This window comes from Microcaecilia unicolor, chromosome 1 (genome assembly GCF_901765095.1).
Source record: "Microcaecilia unicolor chromosome 1, aMicUni1.1, whole genome shotgun sequence".
In the NCBI taxonomy this organism is placed as follows: Eukaryota; Metazoa; Chordata; class Amphibia; order Gymnophiona; family Siphonopidae; genus Microcaecilia; species Microcaecilia unicolor.
The window spans coordinates 686,446,321-686,460,260 of record NC_044031.1 but is presented as its reverse complement, the minus strand read 5'-3'; the positions used below and the strand labels follow the sequence as shown (position 1 = coordinate 686,460,260).

General features: G+C 43.4%; 1 protein-coding gene across 1 annotated transcript in view; it reads left to right on the top strand.

The window, feature by feature from the left end:
* The first annotated feature begins 204 nt into the window (after window positions 1-204).
* The window catches only part of SH2D7 (SH2 domain containing 7), a 45,958-nt gene continuing 32,222 nt past the window's right edge, over window positions 205-13,940 (top strand). The window contains exons 1-3 of the mRNA XM_030190390.1: window positions 205-380; window positions 5,394-5,483; window positions 10,410-10,575. Coding sequence (XP_030046250.1) covers window positions 205-380; window positions 5,394-5,483; window positions 10,410-10,575 — 432 coding nt within the window. The remainder of the gene's footprint in view (window positions 381-5,393; window positions 5,484-10,409; window positions 10,576-13,940) is intronic.

Here is a 13,940-nt window from a genome sequence, read left to right as displayed (position 1 = left end):
TTCAGGTACAATAGGGCTTTACCTTCTGTTGAAATGAAAAAGCAGTAGTATTTTAAAAACAATAGCAGCATTCACAACGTGTTAACCGAATGATGCAGTTAGGAAAATAAGCAAATGAGTCTTTTGTCTTGCTCTTAATATAGTGAGCCCAGTCAAACTTATTTCCTGTGGGGTTGAGCACTCCAGCTTTCACCTGAAGACAGAATGGATGAGAAAAAGAAGCAGTTAAGCCTACTGAAGGAAACCTCTTCAGAAACTGAAATGTCATCCCCAGGGATGCTCAAGGAAGTAGCCCTGAAATGGTTCACAGAGACCCAAGCACCTCTGATACTGCAGAATGGCACATTACCAGCCTGGTTCCATGGATTCATCACAAGGAAGTAGGACTCATGCTACATTTCTGTCATTGTTATTGTGCAAAAACTGAGCATGTGCGTGGTGTCACTACAGAGAAGCAATGAGAGCCTGGGTTATTCGCTTGCACTGATCCAAACAGCTAGCATCTTAAACAGATGAAAAAGGCCAGCGGTTCAACACACTGCATAAAATGTGATCCTCAGACACAGTGCTGTAATTATATAGAGTAGAGTCACTTTTATTCTGCATTCAGTGGACGGGAAGGTAGTAGAACTAGAGGACATGAATTTAGGTTGCAGGGGGGCTGATTCAGGAATAACATTAGGAAGTACTTTTTCACGAAGAGGGTGGTAGATACCTGAAATGCCCTGCCATGGGAGGTGGTGGAGATGAAAATGGTAATTGAATTCAGAATTGCATGGGATAAACACAAAGGAATCCTGTATGGAAGACATGAAATCAAACATACTTAGCGGGGATTAGATGGCAATGCTAGTAATTCAGAAGCAAAGCCAGTGCTATGGTCTTTATTAGTCCATTCTTAGTTTATTGCTAATCATTTCAAAGTATGTATTGGTGCAATTGTTAGTTTTGTCACAGATTACTGTAATTCTTTGTATATTGGTATCACTCAAAAGGCAAATATATAGATTACAGTTGATCCAGAGTAAAGCCACCAGACTTATTTTTTGTAGAACTAAATTTGATCATTCATCTCCATTGTTGATTGACTTGCGCTGGCCTCTGGTGGAAGCATGGATCATTTTAAAGATTTGTTTAAAAAATTTAGAGGGTTATTGTCCGACTGATATCTCTTCTGGGTGTTTCTGGGTGCCGGCGAACATATGCGTCTCTTGTGTTGCAATTTGTCTCTTCCAGAGGTGTTAAATTGAAAAGTTTTTATGAGAAATCATTCATATTCCAATTGGCAACATTTTGGAATATTCTTCCAGTTGAAATGAGATTATGCTCATCATATATGCTTTATCATAAACAGTTAAACACATACTTGTTTTTAAAATGCTTATTGTGATATTATAGTTAATCTCATTGTTGGACAGAATTAACACCATTGGATGAGCTGCAGTGGGGCTTTGATGACAACTTCAGTAGTTGCAGAACAAGGACAGTGCCGGGCAGACTTCTACAGTCTGTGCCCTGAAAATGGCAAGGACAAATCAAGATCAAGTATACATACGTAGTATCACATCATACCTTTTGATATGAGTTTATCTTGTTGGGAAGATTGAATGGACCGTACAGGTCTTTATCTGCCGCCATCTACTATGTTACTGTTAACAAAATATAAATGAAACTTAAGAAAGTCAGGTGGAAGATTGTAGCAAAAGTGAAATCCTTAGAGGTGATTCTTGGGTGTGCTGATCAGAAGTGCTAGCTTTGTGGGTGCTGTGGGTACTTGAGCACCCCCAGTGTTCAGCTAACTCCTTAAGGGGTCCATTTACTAGGGTGCGCTGAAAAATGGCTTGCGGTAGTGTACGCGCAGGTTTCAGGTGCATGCCAATCCTTTTCTTAGCACGCCTGTAAAAAAAAGGCTTTTTTTTTGCTGAAAATGGACGTGCGGCAAAATCAAAATTGCTGCGCGTCCATTTTGGGTCTGAGACCTTACCGCCAGCCATTGAACTAGCAGTAAAGACTCACACGGCAAACGGGCAGTAATGACCTACGCGTGCCAAATGCCACTTGGTGCGTGTCCATTATGCGCGCCCAAAAATAAAAAATATTTTTCAGATGCACGTAACGGATGCGTGCCAAAAATGAAATTACCGCAAGAGCCACACAGTGGTCGGGCGGTAACTCCATTTTGGCGCGCTTTGGGTGTGCGTAGACGCTTATGCGGCTTAGTAAAAGGGCCCCTAAATTTGTCCAGGTAGGCTGATGTTTTTGGGATAAGCCCTCTAACATCATTTTGAAAAGTTGCCTTTGGTGGTGCTGATTCTCTTGTGTCTGGGATTTGTGTTCTTGATCTAGGGTAGATCTTTTGCTGTGACTCTGTAGAGGAGGACTGTTATAGTATTTGATGCAGGGCTTTGTGTGTGGTTTGTTTTAATTCATGTATAAAACCAGCACTAGATGTCTTCTGTCTGAGGGCTTCAGCCATCCTGAAGAATCTACAATAAAAATTTCAAAGCCAAAGATTTATGCTGTTAAAAAGCTAACCACTGAAGAAAACAGGATAAGAACAAACACGTTCTACAGAAGACAGAAACAGCAAAAAGTGGAGAAGGCCAAGAGGATAATACCGTGTTTCCCCGAAAATAAGACAGTGTCTTATATTAATTTTTGCTCCCAAAGATGCGCTAGGTCTTATTTTCAGGGGATGTCTTATGCGGGACTAGTAGGGGGACTGTGGCGGTCGGGAACAGTATTGAAGTGGGGGGCGGTATCCTGCAGGAGTAGGCTGTGGCTCGCCTATCTACCCACAGTGACCGCAGGACTCGAGCAGAGCAGAGCTGCCCTGGCCGGGCTGGGAATGGAGGAGGGGTATGAACTAGGGAAGGTAATGGAATGTGGGGCCGGGCTGCTCTGGCTGGGGGGTCTCAGGAGGTTGTGAGAGGGCTTAGGGCGCAGGATCATCCCTACCGTATTACAAACGTTAAAACAAATTCTACGGTAGCTCCGTTCCCCGTTGGTGGCGCTTTATGCGCTCCTGTACATTTGCTACACTTTCCATCCTTCTAGTCTGACTTAGCCCTTGGGCGATAGAGCAGCGCCAAAAGGGCTCGGTTACTCATTTTCTTTTCTTTTATTATTTCTGCAAGGGGGATGTTTCTTTTCTTTCCGGGCTCACTTACCAGTAGTCGATCTTCACAAAAGCGTGAAGGAGGATGGTAGGAGTCCGCTGGATGATAGATTTTCCACCTCAGTCTTGTTTCTTGCATTTCTTTTATGTTATTTCATCTTTGGGTTGCAGTGAAAAAAAATTAAGGTTTCTGTGTCCATGTCCCATCAGGGCCAAACAAAAACTTTGCTAGGTCTTACTTTTGGGGGAGGCCTTATATTTAGCAATTCAGCAAAACCTCTACTAGGTCTTATTTTCAGGGGATGTCTTATTTTCGGGGAAACAGGGTAATGTTACTGGAGTCACTCTTGGGCTAATAATTTATTGATGACCTGACACAGCCATGTTTCAGTGAGTGCCTGCATCGGGGTCCTTGGTTTTCAATGTGAGTTTTTACAAACCCCGAGCCTCTCATATAATAAGTGGATCCAACAAGGACACTGTCGCATTTTTCAAACAGTGTTGAATCCATAAAGTTTCACACACTTGTCAAGATAACTGCAAAGTTTGAGTTTGTGAAACTTTTCTGTTTCCATGCTGTTTGAAAAGTGCAGCAGTATCCTTGTTGGATCCACTTATTATATGAGAGGCTCGATGTTTGTGAAAACATATCAAGCTTACTTACATTGAAAACTAAGGACCCCTGACACAAGCACTCATCAAAACACAGCTGTGTCGGGTCATCAAAAAAGCTAACCACTTACATTCCTTGCAATATCAATAGTAGTAATTCTACAATGTTATAGCATGTCAATCTTTAAATACTAAGAATCACTATTTAGCAATGGCAATAACATGCTAAGGATTTTGAATATTGCTTCTACAGCATCCATTCTCCTGGCTGATGTGAGACGTGGAGGATCTAAGCTGGGAATTGATCCCAGATTGATTTATTTCTATGGGCTTTGATATACATGGAATGATCCACAATAATTACTGATGTGCTGTGATACTTGTTATAGTGTTTCAATATGACTTCAGATCATTATAGACCGATTGAGCAAACCCCAAGGTATCTATAATTTGCTTTTCTTACGTAAACTGGAAATACAAACATATGGATAAAAGACCAGATGACCAGGTTGATTTAGCCCATCTCAAAAGACATAGCCATCTGGTAATTTATATGAACTATAAGGGTTCTCTAGGTCACCAAGGATAGGTCTAGCCGATCTTGGTTTTGTCCTTGTGTATCTACTGACCTTTATCTTTCATTTCCTTAGAGGAACTTGAAATTAAGAGCCCAGGCATGCAATAAAGCAAAAAAAAAAAAAAAATCTGCTTCAAACCAATAGTTATTGAGCATAATTGATCGCCTTGTGAAGCAAATAGACAAATTCTAGAGTAAGAGAACAACAGGTAGCTGACATAAATCTGCGTCATTTTTATCTTGTTCAAACACACAGGCCAAAAGCTTTAAGATGGAGTCCTTTGGTTTGTTCATATTGTGTGAGCTGCAGGGGCGTAGCTACGTGGGGCCACGGGGGCCTGGGTCCCCGTAGATTTGGCCCTGGACCCCCCTGCCGACGACCCTCTCGACCCCCCTTCTCACCGTTGCCGTCTGCTACCTTTGCTGGCGGGGGACCCCAACCCCCGCCAGCCAAGGTCCTCTTCTTCCTTCGTTCTGTTTCTGAGTGACGTCCTGCACGTACAACGTTCAGGATGTCAGACTCACAGAAACAGAACGAAGCCCTGCAGATCACAAGGCTGTCAGACTCAGAAACAGAATGAAGGAAGAAGAGGACCTCGGCTGGCGGGGGTTGGGGTCCCCCGCCAGCAAAGGTAAGCGATGGTGACGGCGGGGAAGGGTTGGCGGTGGGAGGGGGGTCGAGAGGGTCGTCGGCGGGGGGGGGGGGGTCAAAGTTGTTGTTGGTGGTGGCAGGGGGTGTCGGCGGCACCGGGGGGGGGGGGGAGGCTAAAATGTGCCCCCTCACCTCGAGCTCTGGACCCCCCTCCTGCCGAAGTCTGGCTGCGCCCCTGGTGAGCTATACTTGAATAGTAAGGAACAGCAACAGCAATACATCGTTTTATTAGACCCAACACAATTATTGGACCATAGGATTTATAGATTGATTTGAACTGATACCTTGGTGTTCTTCTTGGAAGCTGAGAACTCATTACCATTTCTTTCTGCCTTTGTATTTATACGCTTGGTTGGATTCTAATGAAGTGTGGTCTATGAAATAGACGTCTATTATATGTTAAGCTTATTGTGTATCTCACTGTCTTTGAACAGGGATGCTGAAGACCTGCTGAAAGAGAAAGGCCAGGGCTGTTTTCTTATAAGATTAAGTGACAAGGCAATTGGCTACATACTGTCATACAGGTAAACCTGTGTTGTTGGAAAAGCTCTTTTAATGCTGAAATGTAATGCACAGCACAACATTAATAAGATTATAATCACAGAACAGGATGAGACTCAGATATAATGACATTTCATGCATGTACTTTATTATGCAATATGTGGAGGGGCATTTTTGGTATTACGACTAAGTCGGACTTTGGACGTTTTGTGCTAAATTGCCCAACTCCGAATTGAAACAGCAAAACATCTCTTTTTTTTCCCGAAAATGGCCACATGCTAGCTGTTTTTGTGTTCTCTGCATTTATATTTTTGGTCCCCAAATAACTAAAAGACTGTGTGGTCCACCTCAATGGAAAGGTCCCTCTCCATGTCTGGTATACCGAGTCCTCGGTGGCCAAATCTTCTGATTTGGAAAGATTTAATTTAAAGCCAGAGTAGTCCACGTATTACAGAAAAATATACTCAGCAGCTCCTGTAATGCTGCTATCTTAAAAATATGCTTGGTCGACCCCACCCCTTTCTCTGCTGGAGCTAAAATAACATCTTTAATCAGAGGGTCCAGTGTCAAAACGAACAAAAGTGGAGACAGGGGACAGCCCTGATGGGTCCACCTATGTATAGGGAATTACCCTGAATGTCGTCCATTGATCCACACTGGCATGAGGGCCTGAGTAAAGGGTGCAGATTGTATTCAAGAACTGACCTTCAAAATCATAGTGAAGTAATGTGTTGTACAAAAAGGCCCATTTAACCATGTCGAATGCCTTTTTGGCATAGAAATTAATCAAGATCGAGGGCACTGTGGTACGCTCTCTGCATTCAAGAGAGGTCAATATCTTCTTGTTCTTGGTTATGTACTAACCCCGAACGACGCCCACCTGGGCCTTATGCACTAGTGTGAGGAGCATCTGGCTAATCTATTCGCCATCACTCTGACCAGTAGTTTGGTTTCAAAATGTTACAATGATATAGGGCGGTAAAATTCCGGAAGCAGGGGATCCTTGCCAGGTTTAGGGAGGGCTACAACTTGGGCCAGACTCAGCTCTCCCAGAAGTGCCTGGAAGTCCAAACAGGCTCTATACATGGCTGTGAGGGGCAGTATAACATGCAACCCTATAAGTTTATAAAATTCTACCCTATAGCCGTCAGAGCCCAGGGCCTTTAACAAGGGACTCTGTTTAATCACCCAAGCTATTCCATCTGGTGTTAATGGGGAATTTAGCAAGTCTTTAATTTAGGAGTAGCTATATTTTTCAAATACATGGAGTTCTGAAGCCCCTCCTCCACAAGGGTGGTATATAGTGCTACATAGTAGTCCTGAAAAGTTTGATAAATCTAAGCATTAGTATGTAGCATCTTAACTCCTCCATCCCTAAGTCCACCACCTGTCAAGGCCCTTTGTGAGTAATCACTAGCCAGCCCAAAAGTCTTTCCCCTTTATTACCATGTTTGTATAAGTGATACTTGTAATAAGTTAGTGACTTTGTGGCTCTTTGGTGAAACGGTTCATTTAAAGCTGTCTACAGAGTTAAATTTTGCTTAATGACCTCAGAAGATAAGGACCCATGTCTCTGACAGGCTGCTTTGACTTGCAGTTCGAGACAGACGGATAATGTCCTGATCTCTAGATTTCTTTTTGAAACTCAAATAACATTATATCTCCCCGTAGTATCACCTTCACCGCCTCCCAGAATAGGATAGGGTTATCCTTGTGCTCTGCATTATTGGTCTCATACTTGTGCCAGCATTCTAAGAGATAGTCTAAAAACCTAGCCATAGAAATCCAGGGAAAATTTCCACACTAAAGGCTCAGTCCTATCATTTACATCTACCCAATCCACCCAGGTCATTGCACGGTCAGAAATTTCACATGGACCAACCTCCGTCCCCTGCATAAATGACATTAAGGAGGAGGACAGTAAAATGTAATCAATTTGAGAGTGCATTCCCTGTGCCCAGGACAGGGAATTCACCTCCAAGAATGAGTATAGTCTCATTCTTGGGGGTGTAAAACTCTCCAGATGTCCAAGAGATCTAAAAGCTGACAGAGGGGTGGAAGACCTCTGTTAATGTTGAAATGCTCATGTCTAGTGGTAACTGACTTATCAACAGAGGGGTCCCAAACCCTATTGAAATACTCACCTTGAGCAATAGGAAGATTACCAATACTGCAACAAAGTATTCTGTAACCTCTGATAAAAATGAGCATCATAGTGGTTGGAGCATTAACATTGCACAGCACCAGTTCTTGCCTATCTAGAAGGAACTTACAAATAAATCGCCCCTGTACCCACTGAATTTGGGTCACCTTCCCTCTCCGCAACAGAATTCCCACTCCCCCCTTCTTTCCCCTAACTGGGGTTGCGACACAAATCTCCACCCACCAAGTTTTCAATTTCTTGTGTTCAGACGTTGAGAGATGGGTACTTTGTAGAAAAGCTGCATCTGCCTGATGTCGCTGTAGGGTCTGAAGGATTTTCTTATGTTTAATGGGCAATGAGATGCTACCCCAAATTCCAGGAAAATAAGTGTACCATATCATCCTACAAAAGGCCCCAGTAGCCCAACTCCTAATCCAAAGAAGACATGGCTAGAGCGTATGTCCAAGCTGCTCGCACCCCCCCCCCCCAACTAATCTCCACTCTCGTAGTCCAGGTAGCTCCCCTCAGCATTAAACATGTACCTTCCCATCAGGAAATCCATATCCATCAACAAAGCAAACAACTGCCACTTAGCCAGATTACCAACCCTCGGCCCAATCACCCACTGTACAAGCTCCCTCTCCCCTTCAACCCCACCCCACCTCTTCCCCACCCCATATCCCCCTGAATCCCAATCCATTTCCACCTTCCATCCCCAGCCCCTCCCAGGCACCCACCAACCAGCCCTTCAAGGCCCCTGGCCCTAAACAATTCCCACCCTCCGTAGAAAACACAGTATTTCCATATGAAGTAATAATCATTTAGCACTGATAATAGTCAACCAAACAGTCACTTTAAGAAGTAGTGATTGAGTTCTCCATAGACGGGACAAGCTAAGAGGCATGCTCTGCAGAGGACACTAGGCCAGGGGCCCTCAAAGTCTAGGGGCTCTCTTCACTTGAAAACTCTGCCAAACCAAGGCCATCCTCCTCTTCCAGGTCCTCATTATGCAAAGCCGAAGCAATTGGCAAGGAACATCCATTCCCCATGCAGGGCTCCAGCATTTTGGGGGCAGGTGTTGGTCTCCCGGCACTGGCATGGTAGTACGCTCCAGGTCCCATCAGGGTCTCTGTGTTGGAGCTTCAGTTGGAGCCCAAGACCCTTTAACCAGGTCTGAAATGAAGTTTTGGGCTTCCTTTGGGGTAGTCAGGAATCTCCGCCTGCCATTCACTGTCACCACCAATTTGGCAGGGTACCACAACCCTATTCACAGACCCCTATTTTGTATCTCCGCCTTATATTTTTTATATTTTTTATTTTTATGTTTGTTACATTTGTACCCCGCGCTTTCCCACTCATGGCAGGCTCAATGCGGCTTACATGGGGCAATGGAGGGTTCAGTGACTTGCCCAGAGTCACAAGGAGCTGCCTGTGCCTGAAGTGGAAATTGAACTCAGTTCCTCAGTTCCCCAGGACCAAAGTCCACCACCCTAACCACTAGGCCACTCCTCCACTCATTGAAAGAGTTCCTTGTGCTTTCGTAAAGTTTCTAGACACAAGTCTGGAAAAATCTGAACCTCTGCTTGGTCTTAAGAACAAACTAAGCTGACTTGTTTTCCAGAGCACTGATTCTGTCTCTCGATAGTGCAGTAGCTTCACCACAGAAGCTCACAGGGGGAGTGTAGACTCCAGCCTGTGCTGCAGTTCCCTATGAGCTCTTTCAATTTCATACTTCAGCGATGCCATAGTCTCATGAAAACAGGCACAAAGCAAGTTTTGAACATAAGTCACACTGGATCTCTACCTTCTCTGCCCTCTGGGACTCTCAGGATTCATAGGTTAGACAGTCGGCTTCTATTTTCCTGGTCCTCCATTTTATCTAACAGGTAGTCCACTTACTTTTGCAACATGCCCCTAGAGGATTTCTCCTCTGTCTAATCTTCTTCCAGTATAAGGATCCTGGATTCAAGTGAGTCCATTCGAGTGGTCAGGGCTTTAAATCTATCCTGCTATCTTGCCCTTACCAAGTCCACTATTTACATCTTGGCCCCTCTGATTTCCTTGAGAACCAGATCTCATATTGCTTGTGGAGTCTTAAAGAGTGTCCTTAACTAGGAGCAGTGGAGGGGGATGGAGACGGCTACTTAGCCAGGCTATTAGTGCCCTTTCCCAAATTTCAAGATTTTGCAGCATACATGTCCTTTATGGAGACCAAGGTCATTGGCCTTTGTTGTTTAGGCATGGAGATGCAATTATGGAAAGGATCCCTAGGGCTTCCAGGGTGTTCCTAAGAGCTGGTGTTCCCAATTATGGGCAAGTGCCTGCTCCCGCTTTGCCTGAGGGGGGGGGGGGGAGTCCACTCACCGGCCAGCCGAAGCAATGGAAGCTGAGCCTCTGCCTCCAGTGATGCTCCAGGTTCAGGTAGCCAGAGTTTCAGGACTGAGGGCCTCTCAGAGCAGAGGGTAAGAGCTACTCCATCTCCTCTCAACTGAGCCTCACCATGTGCAGCCCCTCCTTTAATTGTCCAGCCACCATGGACCTCTCACATTTCCTTCAGATGGGAGTACCATGCTTGTTGTAAGCCCTGCACCCCTCCGCTAGCAACTCCCTCCAGTGCGGTCTAAAAATAATAATAATACTAATCATTTTCCTTATATGTTCACCCATATTGTGGGTCTCTGTTGTCCAATAGGCATGGTAAAAAAGTGATATATTTGGAGCTCCGAGGGAGTGTGGGATTATGATTAGGTGGAGCACCCTTTATAAGTCTTTTCCTTTAGACTTACAAAATACTTTCCAATTCCAGGGGTAAAGATCGATGCCGTCATTTCATTATTAACCAACTAACGAATGGTTACTACATTGTCTCAGGAGATAACTACTCACACAAGAGCCTCGGAGCATTGATAAAGTACTACCAGACTTCTGCAATTGAGCCCTTTGGAGAATTTCTCACAGACTCTTATATACAGGTATGTAAAAAAACATGGGTATTTGCTGTTGAGGGAGAACCAGCCATACTAGATAACTGCACTCTGATTCATACAATCATTTACGGAGAGGCCCCGGTCTACATGTCAGACCTCATAGACTTACCACCCAGGAACACTAAAAGATCAGCACGCACATTCCTGAACCTCCACTACCCCAGCTGCAAAGGACTAAAATACAAAACAACATACGCATCCAGCTTCTCCTACATAAGCATGCAGCTATGGAATGCCTTACCACTCGCCGTGAAAAGAATACCCGACCTAACTAACTTTCGGAGATCACTGAAGACCAACTTGTTTAACAAGGCATACCACAACGATCCATCCTAACTACCAAACAACGAAATTCAAGCCTGAACTGGATAAAACCTAATGCTCTATACTTGACTACCAAGGTCTACTCCACCACGAATGAACTCTAACGCAATACCACCCTATCGCTTATTCCGTATATGAACTCCTTATAACTGACTGCTCAGTCTACTATATCAATTAGGATCTTTATTGTAATACCACTGTATCTCTCACTCCGGAAATGGCGATTGTCATGACGGAACAATGTAAGCCGCATTGAACCTGCAAATAGGTGGGAAAATGTGGGATACAAATGCAATAAATAAATAAACTGATAGTAGGGTGTCTTCCTAGGACATCTGTGCACCTGATCCTTGTTCTGTAAGAATTAATAACAGAAGTCAACACAAAACCAAACATTTCATAGGGCACAGCATAAACTAAGTTATAGATGGTTTAAGGGGGAAATTATCAATGTGGGCTACCATTAAGATGGGCTATTTTACTGTTAATCCCAGCCATTAGTAACTAGGTCTCATTGCATGAAATTTATTTATTCAGACTTGCTATACCACCTTTGCTAATGTATAGTTCAAAGAGGTGTACAAATTTAAAAATAAAGCATATAACACACAGAAAAGGAACTGCAATTTAAATAGGAAAGAACAAAAGTAAAGAACAGAAAAAACAGTAAACCAATAGAAAAGAGGATTACACACAGTGAGACATCGAAAACACTTTGTTCAAGTTGTGGAAGAGGCTTGTTGAAAACGCCAGGATTTAAGTAGGGATTTGAATTTCTTTAGGGATGATTCTACTCGGATAGGTGGGGGCAGAGAATTCCAAAGGGCTGGTGCTGCAAAATAGAATGCTCGATGTCATGTAGATTCTAGAATGGCTTGTTTCGAGTTAGTGAGATGATGGTCATTGAGCAAACGAAGGGAGCAGGACAGACAGTAGGGGATAGTGAGGGATGAGAGATAGAGAGGGATGCCAATTGAAGGGCTTGAAAGTTAAGCATAAGAACTTTGAAAGTGACCCATTGTTCTACTGAAAACCAATGATGCAATTTAAGAAAAGGAGAAATATGGTCAGACCAATGTGCGTTATAGAGAAGCCTCATAGTGGTGTTTTGTAAAGTTTGCAATTTCTTTTGGTAAATAGTGAAAGGATTGAAGCATGCAATGTGCCATAATCTAGATAACTTTGGATAGAACATAACTGTGACAGGACAAAGAAACCAGATCTGCATAACTTGGAAATTTGAGCAGAAAATGACAATCAAGAATCTAATAGAACACCTAGATAATGAAAAGATTCCAATGGAGCAATTTGAGCGTCAAACAGATACAAAGGGAGGGCCGAAGGAGGGAAACCACCAGAAATTTAACAAGCTACAATTTTTTGCTTGTTAAGAATGAACTTATGGTTCCCAAGCCAGCTGGAAACCACATTCAAACAGTCTTGGAGTTGGGAGATAGAAGGTGAATAAGGATTTCAGACCTGTAGTATAACATGTCTTAACAGTAGGCCATGTTGATAACTTCCCTCCTAAGTGGGTAGGGAGGCTTTCATTAACTGCTGTAATGCAAAATTATTCATTTTCCCATATATTTCTGTGAGGATGATGGAAATGTAGACATGCTTGTAGTTTTGAAGCATGAAGTATGAAAAGTCCACTCCAGAGGTAAAGTTTCAAAATCTGACACTTAAATCCTCTTTGGAAGAATAGAATTGTTTATTATTATTATTTTAAATCTGTATTTATATCTGTCAGTTAATAAGCCCAACGTTCTGTTTGTCTTTCAGGACAAGTAGGGGCCCTTTTACTAAAGGATTGGTGAGCACCAACAGGCTTGCCGTGAGCCAATCTGGAACTACTGCTGGGCTACCACAACAGCCCAGCGATAGTTCCCACCCCCAGTGTGCACCATTTCTGGCGCTACAAAAATATTTTCTATTTTTGTAGTGCCAATGCTTGCCCGGCAGTAATTGCTGCCCAGTTACTGCTGGGTTAGCACAGGAGCCCTTACCGCCACTTCAATGGGTGGCGGTAAGAGCTCCCTCCGAAATGGCCATGCGGCAAGTGATTCACTCACTGCACGGCCATTTCTTTTTGAGAAAAAAAAAGACAGCTTTTTACCCATTGTTTTAAAAGGGTGCCTCGGCACATGTCAGAAACACATGCAGACGCTAGCACAGGCCCCCTTTTACCACAGCTTAGTAAAAGGACCCAGTAGTTCTTATTTTTAGTATTGTTTTATTTTTATTTGTTACATTTATATCCTACATTTTCCTACCTATTTGCAGGCTCAATGTGGCTTACATAGTACCGTAAAGGCGTTCGCCAATTCCGGTATTTCCCACTCATGGCAGGCTCAATGCGGCTTACATGGGGCAATGGAGGGTTAAGTGACTTGCCCAGAGTCACAAGGAGCTGCCTGTGCCTGAAGTGGGAATTGAACTCAGTTCCTCAGTTCCCCAGGACCAAAGTCCACCACCCTAACCACTCTCAACAAATACAGTAATGTTGTGGTAGAATAAGATTCATGTGTACAGACACATTAGAGAATCGTAGAGAGGAAGAGTTATTATATGTCCATTACGAGCTTTGGTTTCGTTGTGTTGCAGGGTACAGGCATTTAAGTTGGATCGGTAGGGTATGCCTTTTTGAACAGGTTAGTTTTTAAGTTAGCTGTTTTGCATTAGCTGCATCAGGAGGTAGGACTCCAGTCTCCAAACTGATGGCAAGATGGTGTTGGCTTTCAAAAAGAATGCCAAAAGGCAAAACAACCAATCAACTAGCAGGAAAACTCCTTCAATGAAAAAAGCTCCAGCAATCAAAAAAAAAATGCATCCCACTCAATAGCACGGTTTAAACCTGTGGGTTCCATTGTAAATAATAAATTCAACACTGTTCCTGCTGGTGCAGAATATGTCCAATATCTCCTCCTCTTAAAGAGACCCGCATCTGATCAAACACCATACACCGAAGCTCAGAAAACATATGTTTAAACTGCAAACAATGTCACATTCACAGCAAAGGAAAG